Below are 19,810 nucleotides of genomic sequence, written 5' to 3' on the forward strand. Positions count from 1 at the left end.
CAAAGTCCTTTAAGACAGAGATGAGGAGAAATTTCTTTGGCCAGTTGGTAACAAATCTGTGGAATTCATTGCCACAGATGGTTGTGGAGGCCACCATTGGGTATATTTAAAGCGGAGGTTAATAGGTTCTTGATTATTCAAGGTGTCAAAGGTAATGGGGAGAAGACTGGAGAATGGGGTTGAAAAGGAAAGTAAATCAGCCATGTTGGAATGACAGAGCAGACTTGATGGGCCGAATGGCCCTGATTCTGCTCCTATGTCTTATGGTTTTACGGTCTAAAACACTACAAATGCAAGAAATTCAGAGAAACACAAAAAATACCAGAGGAACTCAACTAGGTAGCATCTATGGAGGAAAATAATGGAGCAAGTTTATAGACGAGTTCTGGGCTGAGACTGTTCATCAGGACTGGAAAGGAAGACGGCAGAAACCAGAATTAGAAGGTGGGAGGGGAGGGGACGGACTACAAGCTGGTAGGTAATAGGTGAGACCAGGTGAGGGAGGGAGAGTAAAATAAGAAGCTGGGAGGTGGTAGGTCAAAGAGGTAAAGGCTGAAGAAGCAGGAATCTGAAAGGAGAGGGGAGTGGACCATTGGAGAAAGGGAAGGAGGGAGGGGCTCCAAAGGGAGGCATTGGGCAGGTAAGGAGAAGAGAAGGGGTAGGAAGGGAGCCAGAATAGGTAATGGAAAAAGAGGGGAGATAAATTACCAGAAGTTAAAGAAATCGATGTTCATGCTGTCAGGCTGGTGGCTACCCAGACAGATTTGAGGTGTTGCTCCTCCAACCTCATTGCGGTAGTAGAGGAGGCCACGGACCGACATGGCAGAATGGGAGATTGAACTGAAGTAGGTGGCCAGCAGGAAAACACGCTTTGTGTGGTGGTTAGACATGAGCTTTAAAATGGCAATTGCTTTAGTTGTAAAGGATGCAGATATATGACGTACGGTGTGGAGATTTGTTCACTGCAGATCAGAAGGGTTGTCTGAGCCTTGGGGCAGCTGTGGAGGAGAGGCGCTGGAACGGCCAGGGACTTGGGTTGTCCACCTTATGGTGGAGATGGTGAAGAGGAAGGGGAGGTAACACGCAGACATTAAAAGTCACAGGGGTTGTCGGTGGAGTGCACAACCTACGTTGTGGCTCTGTGAAAAGCTGATCAGACTGCGCTTGGAGTCTTATGTTCAGTTCTGGTCACCTCATTATAGGAAGGACGTGGGAGCTTTGGAGAGGGTGCAGAGGAGATTTACCAGGACGCAGCCTGGATTAAAGATTTTAACCATCTCAAGCTCCATCCGCAAAAAAGTGGAATTTCCCGGTGGTCAACCATTTCAGTTCCCCCATTCCTGTTCTGACATGTTCATCTGTGGCCTCCTCTTCTGCCGTGATGAGGGCACTCTCAGAATGGAGGAGCAACACCTCATATTCCGTCCAGGTAGTCTCCAACCTGAAGGCATGAACATTGATTTCTCCAACTTCTGGTGATCTTTTCTCCCCTCTGCCTCCCCCTCTTCTTTATTTCCCCACTCTGGCCTTTTACCACTTCTCCTCACCTTGCTGGTGTCTCTCCTCCTTCACTTTCTCCCACAGTCAATGCTCCTCTCCTAATTAGGTTCCTTCTTCTCCAGCCCTTTGCCTTTTCCACCTATCACCTCCTAGCTTCTTACTTAAGGCCCCCCCCCCCACCCAGCTGGCTTCTCCTATCACCTTCTAGCTTGCCCTCATTCTCCTCCCCCGGCACCTTGTTATTCTAGCGTCTTAGCCCTTCCTTTCCAGTCCTGATGAAAGGCCTAAGCCTGAAACGCCGACTGTTTATTCATTTCCATAGATGCTGCCTGACCTTCTGAGCCCCTCCAGCATTTTGTGTGTGTTACTCTGGATTTCCAGCACCTGCAGAACCTCTTGTGTTAGAGATTTTAAAGAGGAGCTTTATTTGTCAAATGTATGTTAAAACGCACAGTGAAATGTGTCGCTTGCGTTGAAGATGTGCTGGGGGCAGCCCCGTAGGTAGTGCCAGGCTTCTGGCACCAGCATAGCATTCCCAAAACTTACTAACCCAAACTGTATGTCTGTGGAATGTGGGAGCAGCCGGTCACACAGCGAGGAGAATCGAACCCCAGATGTTCATTGCTGGTGCTGTCACGGCTACACCACCACACGGTGGTCCATGCATGTCATAAGAGGACAGGTTGAGTGAACTACGTCTTGGACAGCCGGAGACTTTTCCCTAGGGCAGAAATGGCTTATACGAGAGGGCATGGGGGTGGCCCTCAGTTGGCCAAGGTCTCCGTGGAAGCTGCTTTCGGAGCAGCGCCATCTGTGGCTGACGAGACCAAGCGAGTGTTGCAAAGGTGGCATCTGCATCTGGTGCCAGCTCCGCTGGGGGTGCAGCGTTCCTTTCAATGGGCCAGTTTGTCTCCTACCACTTTCAGGGATTTTTCCTCACCTGACTTAGGGCGTTGTTTCAGAGTGCTTCTCCATCTGGTGCGGACGGCTGCAGGTTCCTCCCAGGACTCGATGTTGTTCGGCCCAGTCCATCACAGGTAAAGACCTCTCAACCACTGAGCGCATCTACATGAAATGCTGCTGTAGGAAAGCAGCATCCATCATCAGAGATCCTCATCACCCAGGCCAGTCTCTTTTCTCGCTGCTGCCATCGGGTAGAAGGTACAGGAGCCTCAGGTCTCACACCACCAGGTTCAAGGACAGTTACTACCCCTCAACCATCAGGTTCCTGAACAAAAGGGGACAACTCCACTCACTTGCCCCATCATTGTGATGTTCCTACAACCAATGATCTCACTTCAAGTACTCTTTATCTTGTGTTCTCATTATATTTATTTATATTTGCATTTGCATTTGCACAGTTTGTTGTCCTCTGCACTCTGATTGGTCCCATTATTGTTATTATTCTACAGATTTGCTGACTATGCCTGCAGGAAAATTAATCTCAGGGTTGTATATGGTAATGTATATGTGTTTTGATAATAAATTTTACTTTGAACTTGACTCATGACTCACTTTCAGACATCCTTGTAGCGCAGTTGCGGGCAGCCAGTGATTCTCTCGGCTGAAGCAAGCTCGCCGTAGAGGACGTCTTTTGGGATGCAGCAGAAATGGCCCAGCCAGGGGCACCTACGCTGCCAGAGCAGGGTGTATATGCTAGGGAAACCAGCACCAGAGAGAGCCTCAGCAGTGGGTACTCTGTCACTCCAGGAGACACCCAAGATGTGATGAAGGCACTTTAAATGGAAGGTGTTGATCCTTCTCTCATACAAGGGGGGCAAACTGTTGAGGTAATTGGAGGAGTGTAGAGGAGGGATCTTTTACACTCAAAGTGGAATGTGCTGCCAGGGGTGGTGTTAGAGGCAGATACATTAGGGACATTTACGTGACTCTTAGACAGGCAGATAGCGGATGAGGTGGTGGAAGGGTGAGATAGTAAGTTTGCAGATAGATAGATAGATAGATAGATAGATACTTTATTCATCCCCATGGGGAAATTCAACTTTTTTCCAATGTCCCATACACTTGTTGTAGCAAAACTAATTACATACAATACTTAACTCAGTAAAAAAAATATGATATGCATCTAAATCACCATCTCAAAAAGCATTAATAATAGCTTTAAAAAGTTCTTAAGTCCTGGCGGTAGAATTGTAAAGCCTAATGGCATTGGGGAGTATTGACCTCTTCATCCTGTCTGAGGAGCATTGCATCGATAGTAACCTGTCGCTGAAACTGCTTCTCTGTCTCTGGATGGTGCTATGTAGAGGATGTTCAGAGTTATCCATAATTGACCGTAGCCTACTCAGCGCCCTTCGCTCAGCTACCAATGTTAAACTCTCCAGTACTTTGCCCACGACAGAGCCCGCCTTCCTTACCAGCTTATTAAGACGTGAGGCGTCCCTCTTCTTAATGCTTCCTCCCCAACACGCCACCACAAAGAAGAGGGCGCTCTCCACAACTGACCTATAGAACCACTTCAGCATCTCACTACAGACATTGAATGACGCCAACCTTCTTAGGAAGTACATTTGACTCTGTGCCTTCCTGCACAAGGCATCTGTGTTGGCTGTCCAGTCTAGCTTCTCGTCTAACTGTACTCCCAGATACTTGTAGGTCTTAACCTGCTCCACACATTCTCCATTAATGATCACTGGCTCCATATGAGGCCTAGATGACACGAAGGTTGGCGGTGTTGTGGACAGTTCAGAAGCTTGACGTAGGTTACAACGGGACACTAATACGATGCAGGTGGAAATCGCCCTGGAAAAGTGTGAAGTGATTCAGGTTGAACTTGATGCAGATTACAAAATTAGCGGCGGGATGCTTTTGGGGTCATGTCTATAGATCGCTCGAAGCTGCCATGCAAGTTCAAGTTTACTTCCCATTCAACCATACATGAATACAGCTAAATGAAACAGCGTCACTCCGGGACCAAGGTGCAAAACACAGCACAAAGCACGTATAATATAACAGGAAACTACAATCACACAAAAAAATATAGTCCAAGTCCCTGAGTCTACAGTCGAACAGGGCAGCTTGTCTTCTGCCGAGCGAACCCTTGGATAGGGGGAGGGAGGGGGGTTGGAGCACGGATTCCAGCATTGACGCCGCATCTCACCACTTCAGACACTCCATCGAAGCACCTGACTCTGACACCTCCTCCCCCGGGAGGCTGCAAACCAGCAGCACCACGCTTGAGGTCTAGTCCTCACTGCGACTGAGGCCACGTAGCTCCCCCACCGTTCGCCAATAAAGCGGTGAACCGGACTTGCGGCATTCCACGCCACCAATGTCCAACTGGGTCCTGCGATCACGACTAAGATGAGCGCTCGCTGTTAGACTGCACGCCTCCTTCGCGCACTGACTCCTCTGACGTCTCTCTGTCTCAGTCAGCACCGCGGTCCATACGAAGTCCAGCTCCTTCAGTTTCTCTGCCAGCGAGCGACTCGCTGATGAGGTAGATCTGCAGTCCGGCAGGGTCATGTGATAGTAAAAAAATACATTAAAAAAGGACAATAACACCTTAGGTTGACATCGTAAAAGCTGTTGCATCCGACCATGTCACCATCTTGCCGAAAGTTGGTTGGGGGGGTGGTTAAGAAGGTGTTTCGTCCTTTGTTGGTTGGAGGACTGAGTTCAAGAGCCATAAAGTAATGTTGCAGCTCCATAAAACCCTAGTTAGACCACAGTTGGAGTATTGTGCTCATTTCTGGTCACCATAGGAAGGGTGTGGAAGCTTTAGAGAGGGTGCAGAGGAGACTTACCAGGACACTGCCTGGATTAGAGAGCACGTCTTATGAGGAAAGGTTGAGTAAGCTTTTCACTCTGGAGTGAAGGAGGATGAGAGGTGACTTGACAGAGGTGTATTAGACGATAGGAGCCATAGATGGTGTGGACAGCCAGAGACTTTTTCCCAGGGCAGAAGGGCTAACACAAAAGGGCAAACATTTTAAGGTGATTGGAACAAAAAACAGGGGGGATGTCAGAGATAGGTTTTTGTAACATAGGTGCTGCCAGGGATAATTCTAGAGGCAGATATATTAGGGATATTTAAGTGACTCTTAGTTGTAAGGGAAAGGTTAAAAACTCGGGCTTGTACTGTGCTGTAGTGTTCTATAATGTGGAGTCGGATGGGTGGAGTCCCAGAGTTAAACCCAGGCTGTGGTATTTGTTGTCAGACTTGGTGGACACCCCTTCGGTCAGCAGAAACGGAAGCCTCAAGGCCTTATCATCAAAGCTGCCAAGTTCACCACCTCATCTGCACAGTACCAAGGCAGCAAGGCACTGACAAAGTTGTTAGTTCGAGAATCCCTTTAATACTTGGAGTAATGTGTCCAGTTTTGGTCACCCTTTGGTTTGTGGGGAGATTAGAAAGAGTGCAGAAAAGATTCACCTGGACTTGGGGGCCTGAGTTACAAGGAGAGGCTGCAGAGACTAGAGCTTCAGAAGTTCATGGCTCAGTCCATCACGGATAAAGCCCTCCCCATCACCAAAGCAGCATCCATCATCAGGGACCCCCACCACACAGCACATGCTGTCTTCTCACTGCTGCCATCAGGAGGGAGGTACAGGAGCCTCAGGACTCAAACCAGCAGGTTCAGGAACAGTAATTACCCCTCGACCATCAGGCTTCTGAACCAAAGGCGACAACTTCACCTACCCCATCATTGAACTGTTCCCACAACCCAGGGGCTCACTTTCAACGACTCTTCATCTCATGTTATTGATATCTATTGCTTATTTATTTATTATTGTTCTTTCTTCCTTTTATGTATTCACACAGCTTGTTTTTTGCATACTGGTTGAATGTACAAGTTGACGCTGTCTTTCACTGATTCTATTATGGTTATTATTCTATTATGGAGTTACTGAGTATGCCCACAAGAGAGTGAATCTCAGGATTGTATATGGAGACTTTGATAATAAATTTACTTTGAACCTTAGAACAGAGATGAGGAGGAATTTCATTAGCCAGAGGGTGGTGAATCTGTGGGATTCATTGTCACATCTGTGGTGGCCAAGGCATTGGGTATCTTTAAAACGGAGGTTAATAGTTTTTTGATTAATCGGGGTGTCAAATGTTACGGGGAGAAGGCAGGAGAATGAAGATGACAGCGAAAATATATCAGCCATGATGGAATGGTCGAGCTGACTTGATGGACTGAATGGCCTAATTCTGCTCCTATGAGTTTAATGGTTTATTCCCTCGAGCATAGGACATTTTAAAAAAAATTACTGAGGCCCTTCTGGCCCTTCGAGCCACGCCTCCCAACAATCCCCTGATTTAATCCTAGCCTAATCACAAGACAATTTACAATGACCAATTAACCAACCAACCGGCATGTCTTTGGACCTGGAGCACCGGAGGACACCCACACAGTCACGGGGAGAACCTACAAGGTCCTTACCAGCAGTGATGGGAATTGAACCCAGGTTGTTTACATTGTAAAGTGTTGTGCTACCGTGCAGCCCTCAGGAGTGACCCAATAGAAGTATGTAAACTTGTGGTGGGTGGGGGGGGGGGGGGGGTTAAATTAAGAGCAAAAGCAGATAGTCTTTTTCCCAGGGAGAAAGAGGGTATCAGTAAGATTTAAAAGGGACATCAGGGGAAGTTTCTTCACACATAAGGGTGGTGTGTATTTGGAATGAGCTGCCAGAAATAGTGGTTGAGATGTGCACACAAAAAGCCGTCTAGATAAGTACACAGAAAGGAGAGGATACGAGTCCTGCGGGCCAAATTACTGGCTGGGCAGCACGGACGGGTTGGGCCAAAGGGCCAGTTCACATGCTATATTCTGTTCCAGGTGGAGCTGAGGCATTTTCATCCTGTAGTTTCCCTATCGCCCCACATCACTCAAACAAGAAATCTGGTCAGTGTCATATTGCCATCATCCACCAGTTTGGTTACACAAGCAGCTCAGAGGCCAGGGATCCTAGGGAGACTAGCTCCCCAAAGCCAATAACCCGTCTATAACGCTCGAGTCAGGAGTGTGATGGAATACAGCCTACTTGCCTGGGCGAAGTTAGTCCAGGCACTTCACATCCACATTATTATCTTCCCCCTCTCCCTCCTCTACAAGACACTCTCCACTTCCCTGGGTGAAGTTAGTCCACACACTCCACATCCGCCACATTACCTCTGCTTCATCTATAAGTCAGGAGTGTGACAGGACACATTATCTCTTCCCCATCTGTAAGGCAGGAGTGTGATGAGACACGTTACCTCTGCCCCATCTACAAGTCAGGAATGTGATGGAACACTTTCCCAGTTGCCTGGGTGGAGTTAGTCCATGCACTCCACATCCACCGTGTCATATCTCTCCCATCTATGAGTTAGGAATATGACGAAAGACTCCAGGCTTGGAATTGGTCCATGCTCTCGTGCTGTGTAGACGGGTTAATGGTTTAGGGGAGTTGGGAGGTGAGTTACTTTACTGAGGATCCCTGGCCTCTGAGCGCTCACATAGCCACGCTGTGAATATGTGTCTCTCCCACGTAGCTGCAATATGACTTTGACCAGATAGCTTGTTTTAGTGACGTGGGATAGGGTGAGCCAGCCAGGCCTTTCCTCTTCAGAGCAAAGGGGATGAGTGCCGACTTGGCAGAGGTGTGCAAGATGATGAGAGGCGTAGACAGCGTGGACAGGCTGCAACGGCCAATACCAGTGGATATCTGTTTAAGCTGAGTGGAGGAAAGTTTCGGGGGCTGTCAGAGGTAGGCCTTTCCACACAGAGTGCCTGGAACTCTTATTAAGTATGGCACGTGGGTGAAAGAAAAATGGAGGGGTAAAGGAGGGAAGGGTTAAATTGATCTTAGAGTGGGTTAAAGGGCCAGCACAGTGACATGGGCAGAAGGGCTTGAACTGCCCTAACTTTCTCTTGTTCAAGAACAGCTACTGCCCTTCAACTGTTCGCTTCTTGGAACCTTCAATTATTCGGTTCAGTGACGAGAAGCTGCAGGGGAGATTTACCCAGATCAGAGGAAAGGCTGGGGGAGCCAAGGCTTTTCTCTTTGGAGTGACTTGATAGAGGTGTATAAGATTATGGGAGGCACAGACGGAGCAGACAGCCGGTGCCTTTTATCCGGGGCGGCAGCAGCCAAGACCAGAGGAAATCCACTGAGAGGAGGAATGTTTAGGGGGAAAGCCAGAGCTAAGTTTCCTTACACACAGAGTGGTGGGTCCATGGAACGTCCTGCCAGGGGTGGAGGGACAGGCAGACACATTAGGGACACTTACAAGACTCTTAGGTAGACAGACGGATGATAGAAAAATGAGAGGCTATGTGGAGGGAAGGTTTATATTGATCTTGGAGTAGGCACATCATCGTGGGCTGAAGAGCCTGTACTGTGTTGTACTTTCTGATGTTCTAAAAGTCCTAGCATCATGCCAGTAATCTTTTTTCCTGCATTCTTTCCAATTTAGTAACATCTTTCCTGCAGCACGGTGACCAAAAGCTGCATTTGTGTCTGTGTCACGGTCAGATCAGGACCGAGGAAACCACCCCCCCCCCCCCCACCAAAGTCTCTACTGGAAGCCGCCGAGACCTCAGAGGGCATCGGCCCTGGGAGGTAGAACCCCCCCCCACCCACCTCCTCGATCTGGAGGCTTGAGCCTGCCGCCTCCCCACTCACTACCCCTGCTCTCTGGGACGGGCGAGGCTTCAGACTGTTAGCTGCCTAAGAGGCGGAGCGTCAATGGGACAGCCCATCATGCGCGCTCTCTCTCTCTCTCTCTCTCTGAATCTCCCTCCTCCCCCCTCCCCACCCCTCCGCCTCTCACTAACCAACTCCCCCCACCTCCCCTTTCTGACTGCGATCCAGCCAGCATAAAACTATCACCCACATATCAGTGGCTCTAATCACCCGCTCCCGCCTGCCTGATATCGTTCTACGGACCAAGAGATAGGAGATAGTGGAGGGACTATCGCTGCGTCCTGCGCAAGGATCCTGTTTTATAAATACATATCTTCTCTCTCTGGTGACTCGCTTCTACAAGGTTGGTTCCTTTTGTCAGATTGTTATCTCCACGGTTTCTGATCTCGGTGTGCCCCCCCCCCCACCACCAGCCTCTGGGCAGCCTGAAATGAGTCGGTCCCGTCTCGATTTCCGTCACCTTTTCTATAACCGAGTGTACCGGGTCGGGTGGGGGGGAGGGGTTTGGAGGGGTGGTCAAATTCTCCCCTTCTCTGCCGGGGATCTGTTAGCTGGGAGTTGGAAGGGGTGATGAGCAGTTAGGGTCCGGTGGTGGTGAAATCTAGCCCACCCCTCCACTGCTCCTCCTCTCCCAATTAATTTCTCTTACCCCCCCCCTCCCTTCCTGCCACCAGACACCCCCCCCCCACCTCACACTCTACCCTCCCAGTGCCTGACTCTTATGCTGGCTCACTTCCTTCACCCAAGCCCTCACTCAAAGCCTTTAACCACGTTCCCCCTCTTCCCCCTCCACCCAGTCGCTTCCACTCCCTCCCCCTCTCCCTCCCCCAAGGAAAGGGCTGGCAGAGGGTGCACAGTAAGATCCCACTGGAGGCAGAAAACAACAGGAAGCCAGGCCACAAATTTCTGAGCGTTCGGTGGGGGCGGAGAAGCGGGAGAAAGTTGAGGGCAGGGGAGGCTCGGGTCACGCTGTGCCGACCAGAGATGGGGTCCGGTAGATGCCACCGAGAATGTTCGAGGATCTGGGTTGGGAAGTTGGAGGGAAGCTGAGGGCTTTCTCAGCAGAGAAGGCAAGTGGCTTATTGCCTCCACCAGCTGGGCGTGTCACTTCCTCCTCCCTCTCGCTCGGACAGTAGACAGTCGGACAGTAGTTCGGTGAAATTCCCCCACCCCTCCCCTCTGTAAACTCGAGCCCCTCCCGATCCCCAAGAGCCCTCAGCCTGTCACCCGTTGACCCTGCATTTGCCGACTCACTCCAGCTTTTGGTGTAGTAACATTGACATTTGTCCAAAGCCTTGAACCCCCTCTGGTCTATACACCCCCCCATCCATACACCCTTCCCCATCACTAAAACCCCCTCCATTCCCTAACTGTCTTTCCCATCTCTGTGACACTCTGCAGCCCCTACACCCCTCCCTGTCTCTCTAACCCCTCTCTCCCCTACACCCCTCCCTCTCTTACATCCCTCCGTCTCTGTAACAACCCCCCTCCATCTTTGTGAATTCCCTGCCTCCCCAAAACCCTCTGTGTCCTCCTCTTACCCTCTCTGCCTCTGTAACTCCTCAAGTCTATACATTGTTCCCTCTTTAACCTCCTCTAGGCTCCCTGTCTCTGCGACCCAGTCCAGCCTTTACACCCCTCACCGTCTCTGTAACCCCCATTCTCCCCTATACCCCTCACCGTCTCTGTAACCCCCATTCTCCCCTACACCCCTCACCGTCTCTGTAACCCCCATTCTCCCCTACACCCCTCCCCGTCTCTGTAACCTCCATTCTCCCCTACACCCCTCACCGTCTCTGTAACCCCCATTCTCCCCTACACCCCTCACCGTCTCTGTAACCCCCATTCTCCCCTACACCCCTCACCGTCTCTGTAACCCCCATTCTCCCCTACACCCCTCACCGTCTCTGTAATCCCCATTCTCCCCTACACCCCTCACCATCTCTGTAACCCCCATTCTCCCCTACACCCCTCCCCATCTCTGTAACCCTCTCCAGCCCCTACACCCCTCACTGTCTCTGTAACCCCCATTCTCCCCTACACCCCTCACCGTCTCTGTAAGCCCCATTCTCCCCTACACCCCTCACCGTCTCTGTAAGCCCCATTCTCCCCTACACCCCTCATCATCTCTGTAACCCCCATTCTCCCCTACACCCCTCCCCATCTCTGTAACCCTCTCCAGCCCCTACACCCCTCACCGTCTCTGTAACCCCCATTCTCCCCTACACCCCTCACCGTCTCTGTAACCTTCTCCAGCTCTTACACCCCTTCCCATGTCTGTAACCTTAAGCCCGTCCAGCCCCCACCCCTGAGAGAATCTCCTTTCGAGGCTCGGCAGCTTTTTACGAAACATCAAGAGCGCTGTGGCAGGATTTTGTTATGCGTCGTTCGGCTGGAGGCTGCTGCGATATCTAGCTGAAGTTGGTTATCCGCCGGTAGAGACATGGAGGAGATAATGATTACTGGCTTTCTGCTGTCTCTCAGTCCCTCCATTTCACAAAATGCCTCCTGTGACAGACAGGGAGGCCAGAGAGTGTGACTATGTCCAGCCAAAGAATCAAAAACTTCATGTTAACATACTCCAGGGCTCCACGGGAGGATGTGCCCCTGGCAATGGACTCGGTCTGGGGGATGGGGGAGAGTGAGAGGGAGGGTTAAAGAGTGAATGGGAGAGGGAGAGAGAATGGGGAGAATGAACAGGAGTGAAGGGGGGAATAAGCCAGAGAGAGGGGCAGTGAGTGGGAGAGTAAGGAGGCGAATGAGGGGGAGAGAAGGGGAAAGGGAGAGAGGAGAATGAGGGAGGGCGGGATCGTGAGGGAGAGGGGTCAGAGAAGGAAATGGGGGCTGGGTAGGAAGGGGTAATGTTTGGAAGAATGAGGGGGATAAATAGAAGAGGAAAGCAGAGGAGGGTGAGGGAGAAGGGCAGGCAGAGACGTGCAGAGGAGAAAGACACAGAGATAGGCCACATTGAGAGACGGAGAGGGAGAGAAAGAGAAAAATTGGAAGGGCAGAGGAGAGAGGTGCAGAGAGAGAACAGGTAGAGACGTAAGTGAGGGTGGAAGAAATGGGGAGCGAGGAGAGAGGGAAAGAGTATGTAAGAAAGAGGAGGGGAGGGAAAAAAGGAAGGAGAAAATGAGAAACAGAGGGAGGGAGACTTAGTGAGAGAGAGGGGGAGTTAGTAAGAGAGAGAGGGAGAAGGAGATAGTGAGATGGGGGAGTTGGAGAGGGGGATAATGTGAGAGCGAGGGAATGAGCGGAGAGAGACGGAGGGGGAGTGTGAGAGGGTGGAGGGGAGTTAGTGGAGATAGATGAGGGGGTTAATGTGAGGGGGAGGGTGACAATGAGAGAGAGGGAGAGTTATTGGGAGTTAGAGAGAGGCACAAACCTGCTTCCTTTCTCACACCCTCTCTCAATAACTCCCCCTCCCTCCCCTCTCTCACTCTCTCCCTCCTCCCTCCCCTCCCTCTCACTAACTCCCCACCCTTCTCTTTCACTAACTCCACCTCCCTCCCTCTCTGTCTCTCATTCACCTTTTCTCTCTCAAAGCTCCACACCCTTTTTCTCTCACTCCCCCCTCACAAAATTCCACACCTTCTCTTTCTCTCTCATTCTCCCTCCCTCTCTCTCTCTAACTAACCCCCTCCCTCTCTCTCTCTCTCTCTCTCTCTCTCTCTCTCTCACTAACTCCCCATCCCTCACTCTCTCACTAACTCCCCCTCCCTCTCCCTCTCACTAACTCCCCCCCCTCACTAACTCCCCCTCTCCCTCCCTCTCACTAACTCCCCTCCCTCTCACTCACTAGCTCCCCTCTCTCTCACTAACTCCCTCCCTCCCTCTCTCACATAGAGAGGATGGGATGTTAATGAGAGAGACAGGGAAGGTGAGTTAGTGAGAGAGAGAGGGATTCAGAGTGAGAGAGTGAGGGATGGTAGTGAGAGAGGGATGTAGAGTTACTGAGAAAGAGGGGTGTAGAGTTAGTGAGAAAGAGGGGGATGGGGAGTTACTAAGAGTGAGAGGGAGGAGGGAGTTAGCAAGAGAGTGAGGTGGAATTAGTGAGAGAGAGGGAGTTAGAAAAAGAGACATGTGAGAGGGTGAGGGGGAGAGTGGGAGGAGGAGTTTGTGAGAAAGTGGGAGAGGGGTAGTTGGTGAGAAAGAGAAAGAGAGGGAAGAAGGGAGGGGCAGTTACCATTGGAGATTGGGGGAATTAATGTGAAAAAGGGAGAGATGGTGAGCTAGTGAGAGAGAGGGAAGGTAGTGATAGAGGGAAGAAAGGAGAGTTTGCAGGAGGGGTAGAGTGAGAGTGAGTGGGAAGGGTGGGTTAGTTGGAGAGATAGCAAGTGGGGTAACATTCAACGTACATTTGTTATCAAAGAGCATGTCACTATATTCAGCCCTGAAATATATTTTCTTGCGGGCATCTACAGTAAATCAAAGAACCACAATTGAATTGATGAAAGACCACACCCAACAGACAATGGGCAAAAGAGGGAGGGGTGAGTGTGTGGGATAGGGTGAGTGTTAGTGCAAGAGTGAGTGAGGGGACAGGAGAGTGAGAGAGGGAAACGGAGGGAGAAGCATAGGATTGGTGAGAGGGGAGAGTGGGGGAGTAAGTGGCAGATGGGGAGAGTAAGTTGGAGAAAGGAGTCTTAAAGGGAGAGTGAGTGGAAGATCGTGAAAGTGAGGGAGGAGAGTGAGTGGAAGATCGCGATAGTGAGGGTGAGTAAGTGGAAGATGAGGAAAGTGAGGGAGGAGAGTGAGTGGAAGATGAGGAAAGTGAGGAGGAGAGTGAGTGGAAGATGAGTAAGTGAGGGAGAGAGTGGAAGATGAGTAAGTGCGGATGAGTGGAAGATGGGAAAGTGAGGGGAGAGTGAGTGGAAGATGGGTAAGTGAGGAAAGAGAGTGAGTGGAAGATGGGTAAGTGAGGATGAGTGGAAAATGGGTGTGAGGATGAGTGGAAAATGGGTGTGAGGATGAGTGGAAGATGGGTAAGTGAAGATGAGTCGAAGATGGGTAAGTGAGGAGGAGAGTGAGTGGAAGATGGGAAAGTGAGGAAAGAGAGTGAGTGGAAGATGGGTAAGTGAGGAGGAGAGAGTGGAAGATGGGAAAGTGAGGAGGAGAGTGAGTGGAAGATCAGAAATGTGAGGGGGAGAGTGAGTGGAAGATGGGTAAGTGAAGATGAGTGGAAGATGGGTAAGTGAGGAGGAGAGAGAGTGGAAGATCAGGAATGTGAGGAGGAGAGTGAGTGGAAGATGGGTAAGTGAGGATGAATGGAAGATGGGTAAGTGAGGAAGGAGAGTGAGTGGAAGATGAGTAAGTGAGGGAGAGAGTGGAAGATGAGTAAGTGCGGATGAGTGGAAGATGGGAAAGTGAGGGGAGAGTGAGTGGAAGATGGGTAAGTGAGGAAAGAGAGTGAGTGGAAGATGGGTAAGTGAGGAGGAGAGTGAGTGGAAGATGGGTAAGTGAGGATGAGTGGAAGATGGGTAAGTGAGGAGGAGAGTGAGTGGAAGATCAGAAATGTGAGGAGGAGAGTAAGTGGAAGATGGGTAAGTGAAGATGAGTGGAAGATGGGTAAGTGAGGAGAAGAGAGAGTTGAAGATCAGGAATGTGAGGGGGAGAGTGAGTGGAAGATGGGTAAGTGAGGATGAGTGGAAGATGGGAAAGTGAGGAGGAGAGTGAGTGGAAGATGGGTAAGTGAGGAGGAGAGTGAGTGGAAGATGGGTAAGTGAGGAGGAGAGTGAGTGGAAGATGGGTAAGTGAGGAGGAGAGTGAGTGGAAGATGGGAAAGTGAGGAGGAGAGTGAGTGGAAGATGGGAAAGTGAGGAGGAGAGTGAGTGGAAGATGGGTAAGTGAGGAGGAGAGTGAGTGGAAGATGGGTAAGTGAGGAGGAGAGTGAGTGGAAGATGGGTAAGTGAAGATGAGTGGAAGATGGGCAAGTGAGGAGGAGAGTGAGTGGAAGATGGGAAAGTGAGGAGGAGAGTGAGTGGAAGATGGGAAAGTGAGGTGGAGAGTGAGTGGAAGATGGGTAAGTGAAGATGAGTGGAAGATGGGTAAGTGAGGGGGGAGAGTGAGTGGAAGATGGGTAAGTGAAGATGAGTGGAAGATGGGCAAGTGAGGAGAGTGAGTGGAAGATGGGTAAGTGAGGAGGAGAGTGAGTGGAAGATGGGTAAGTGAGGGGGGAGAGTGAGTGGAAGATGGGTAAGTGAAGATGAGTGGAAGATGGGCAAGTGAGGAGAGTGAGTGGAAGATGGGTAAGTGAGGAGGAGAGTGAGTGGAAGATGGGTAAGTGAGGATGAGTGGAAGATGGGAAAGTGAGGAGGAGAGTGAGTGGAAGATGGGTAAGTGAGGAGGAGAGTGAGTGGAAGATGGGTAAGTGAGGGGGAGAGTGAGTGGAAGATGGGTAAGTGAAGATGAGTGGAAGATGGGCAAGTGAGGAGGAGAGTGAGTGGAAGATGGGTAAGTGAGGATGAGTGGAAGATGGGAAAGTGAGGTGGAGAGTGAGTGGAAGATGAGTAAGTGAGGATGAGTGGAAGATGGGTAAATGAGGGAGAGTGAGTGGAAGATGGGTAAGTGAAGATGAGTCAAAGATGGGAAAGTTATGGGGAGAGTGAGTGGAAGATGGAGAAAGTGAGGAAGGAGAGTGAGTGGAAGATGGGTAAGTGAGGAAGGAGAGTGAGTGGAAGATGGGTAAGTGAGGATGAGTGGAAAATGGGTAAGTGAGGATGAGTGGAAGATGGGTAAGTGAAGATGAGTCGAAGATGGGTAAGTGAGGAGGAGAGTGAGTGGAAGATCAGAAATGTGAGTGGGAGAGTGAGTGGAAGATGGGTAAGTGAGGAGGAGAGAGTGGAAGATGGGAGGAGGAGAGTGAGTGGAAGATCAGAAATGTGAGGGGGAGAGTGAGTGGAAGATGGGAAAGTGAGGGGGAGAGTGAGTGGAAGATGGGTAAGTGAGGAGGAGAGTGAGTGGAAGATGGGAAAGTGAGGGGGAGAGTGAGTGGAAGATGGGTAAGTGAGGAGGAGAGTGAGTGGAAGATGGGTAAGTGAGGATGAGTGGAAGATGGGTAAGTGAGGAGGAGAGTGAGTGGAAGATGGGAAAGTGAGGAGGAGAGTGAGTGGAAGATGGGAAAGTGAGGGGGAGAGTGAGTGGAAGATGGGTAAGTGAGGAGGAGAGTGAGTGGAAGATGGGTAAGTGAGGAGGAGAGTGAGTGGAAGATGGGTAAGTGAAGATGGGCAAGTGAGGAGGAGAGTGAGTGGAAGATGGGTAAGTGAGGAGGAGAGTGAGTGGAAGATGGGAAAGTGAGGAGCAGAGTGAGTGGAAGATGGGAAAGTGAGGAGGAGAGTGAGTGGAAGATGGGAAAGTGAGGGGGAGAGTGAGTGGAAGATGGGTAAGTGAGGAGGAGAGTGAGTGGAAGATGGGTAAGTGAGGATGAGTGGAAGATGGGAAAGTGAGGAGGAGAGTGAGTGGAAGATGGGTAAGTGAGGAGGAGAGTGAGTGGAAGATGGGTAAGTGAGGGGGAGAGTGAGTGGAAGATGGGCAAGTGAGGAGGAGAGTGAGTGGAAGATGGGTAAGTGAGGATGAGTGGAAGATGGGAAAGTGAGGTGGAGAGTGAGTGGAAGATGAGTAAGTGAGGATGAGTGGAAGATGGGTAAATGAGGGAGAGAGTGAGTGGAAGATGGGTAAGTGAGGATGAGTGGAAGATGGGTAAATGAGGGAGAGAGTGAGTGGAAGATGGGTAAGTGAAGATGAGTCGAAGATGGGAAAGTTACGGGGGAGAGTGAGTGGAAGATGGGTAAGTGAGGAGGAGAGTGGTACTGGACAGGGTTTGTGCCAGGGACTGTTGCACAGAGCCATGAGAGGACTCGCAAAGCTGGTGCCTTCAATTTACAGATAGGAAAGCTTTCCAGCTGTCTTCCCTGTGCACACCGCTCTCTGCCTTCCACCTTCCCACAGATGAGTTTATCTTCTAGGTAAACTGTTTCCGCAGACTCCCCCTCGCAAATCTGTCAGGCCAGATGCAAAATGCGGACCCCATTTCCCTTGCAATGCTCAGACGCATCCATTATAAAGTCTGCCAGAACTGGTCGGCTCGCTACAGGAAGGATATCCGTGCTGGAGAGGGGGCGGGGAAGATTCATGAAGATGTCATTGTGACGGAGGTCTAGAGTTATAAGGAGAGACTGGATGGGCTGGGGCTGTTTCTCTGCAGTGTCGAGTGGCTATGCTTGTAGTCGAGGTCTTATTGTCATCTGGGCCTGCACCCTCTAGAGTTTAGGAAAATGTGGTGGGGGGATCTTGAAAACTATTGTATATTGAAAGGCCTGGATAGGTTGGATGTGGAGAGGATACTTCCTATAATGAGTGAGTCTAGGACTAGAGGGCACAGCCTCAGAGTAGAGGGCCGTCCCTTTAGAACAGAGACGAGGAGGAATTTCTGTAGTGAATCTGTGGAACTCACTGCCACATATGGCTGTGGAGGCCAAGTCATTGGGTATATTTAAAGCAGAGGTTGATAGGTTCTTGATTAGTCAGGGTGTCAAAAGTTAAGCAGAGCAGGTAGATGAATGGTGTTCAGAGGGATAATAAATCAGCCATGGTCGAATGATGGAGCAGACTACATAGCCTAATTTTGCTCCTGTGTCTTATGAATAGGGATAGGGGAGTCTCGAATTAGAGAGTGCAGGTTTACAGTAAGACATAGGAGACACGAGGGGCACACGTTTCACATGGAGGGTGGTGGTTATTTGTTGAGGAAATGGGAGGTTCAGAAACAATTGGTACAGGTACTTGTTTATTACTGTGACATGTACTGAGATGCAGTGAAAAATGTGTCTTGTACACAGTTCAGACAAGTCAGATCATTACACAGTGCATTGAGGTAGAACAAGGTAAAACGATAACAGAATGCAGAATAAAGTGTAACACCTACAGGGAAAGTCCAGAGGGAGGACTTTATCGTAAGGAGGTCTGTTCACGAGTCTGATAACAGCAGGGTAGAAGCTGTCCTTGAGCCTGAATGTCTGGGGTGTCCAGGGCCATCGATTATGCTAGCTTCTTTACCGAGATAGCAAAATGTGTAGGCAGAGAGGTGTATGAAATTTTGATGGGGCGTAGATAGGGTCATTTTCCTCTGGGCAGGGTGTCTAATACTAGAGGGCACGTGTTTACAGTGAGGGATTGAGGGGAGATTTGTGGGTAATTTTTCTCCCCCACATAGTGCTTAGAACACCAGGCCAGATGGACTGAAAAGGCAGGGTGTCGGATCCAGCCAGTTCTGCTTGCTGCTCCACGGCATTTTCTCTGCTCTCTGCGCTGCTGAGGTGGAACTGTATCCTGTTCCGGGCTTCACGGCGATTTGCCCCACCATGTGATGAACTGAAGCTGAGGCTCCGGGTTCCGGGTCTGCAGACTCACTTCAGTTCTGAATGCTCTTACTTACTCTTACTGTTTGCACAATTTGTTCTTTTTTTCATCTCTCTCTGTGCATTGGGCATTGGTCAGTTTTTAAAATTGGAGTCTTTTGGGTTTCTTGTTTTGTGGCTGCCTGCAAGGAGACAAACCTCAAGGTTGTATAATTTATACATTCATGATAAACGTATTTTGAACTTCTGAACTCTGACTTTAGAACAATACAGGCCCTTCGACCCACAATCATGTGCTGACCTTTTAACCTAAAGTAATCTAACCCTTCCCTCCTTCATAAACCATAGCCCTCCCTTTTTCTTTCATCCATGTGTCTAAGAGTTTCTTAAATGCTCCTATATCTCTGCCTCTGTCAACACCTCTGGCAGGGCATTCTATGCCCCCCCCCCCCCAGTCTCTGTGTATAATTACCTACCTCGGACATCTCCCCACTAGACGTTCCCAAAAGGATGCCTACTGGCATTAGACATTGCCGCCCTGGGAAAATGGCACTGACTGTCCACTTCTTGTACATCTCTTTCAAGTTTCCTCTCGTTCCCCTTTGCTCCAGAGAGCCCTATGCTTATAAGACATGTTCACTATTTCAAGCCGCATCCTGGTAAATCTCCTCTGCATCCTCTCTAAAGCTTTCCCATCCTTCCTATAATGAGAACATAGAAATAGGAACAGGAGTAGGCCATCTGGCCTATCAAGCCTGCTCTGCCATCCAATAAGATCATGGCTGATTTGGCCATGGATTCATCTCCATCTATCTGCCTTTGACCCATAATTCTCCTACTATGCAAAAATCTGTCCAACCTTGTCTTAAATATATTTACTGAGGTAGCCTCCACTGCTTTATTGGGCAGAGAATTCCACAGATTCACCAGTCTCTGGGAAAAGCAGTTCCTCCTCATCTCCATCCTAAATCTACCCCCCCCCCCCCCTCCAGATCTTGAGGCTATGTCCCTAATTCTAGTCTCACCTACCAGTGGAAACAACTTTCCTGCCTCTATCTTATCTAGCCCTTTCATAATTTTATATGTTTCTATAAGATCTTCTCTCATTCTTCTGAATTCCAGTGAAGTGAGACGATCAGAACTGAACACAATGCTCTAAGTGTGGTCTGACCAGGGTTTTATAGGGCTGCAACATTAACTCCCAGCTCTTGAGGGTGGTGAATATTTGGATCGAGGTGTCAGAGGAGGTGGTGGAGGCAGATACAAAAGCTTTCTCAGAGAGATACTCGGACAGGGAA

General features: G+C 49.9%; 1 protein-coding gene across 6 annotated transcripts in view; it reads left to right on the plus strand.

The window, feature by feature from the left end:
- cdk20 (cyclin dependent kinase 20) overlaps positions 1–19,810 on the plus strand; it is a 135,916-nt gene that overhangs the window by 64,800 nt on the left and 51,306 nt on the right. Inside the window, exon 10 of one of the 6 annotated variants that reach the window (XR_012096187.1) lies at positions 2,913–2,973. The exons of 2 other annotated variants lie outside the window; for them this stretch is intronic. Coding sequence is in view for 1 of the 4 variants with exons in the window: in XM_073028257.1 (XP_072884358.1) it covers positions 2,913–2,921 (9 nt within the window). In the remaining 3 variants the exon portion in view is untranslated. 3 more of the 6 variants (XR_012096186.1, XM_073028257.1, XM_073028253.1) reach the window with 3 other exon arrangements.

The sequence above is a fragment of the Hemitrygon akajei genome, chromosome 24, assembly GCF_048418815.1.
Source record: "Hemitrygon akajei chromosome 24, sHemAka1.3, whole genome shotgun sequence".
Lineage (NCBI taxonomy): Eukaryota > Metazoa > Chordata > Chondrichthyes > Myliobatiformes > Dasyatidae > Hemitrygon > Hemitrygon akajei.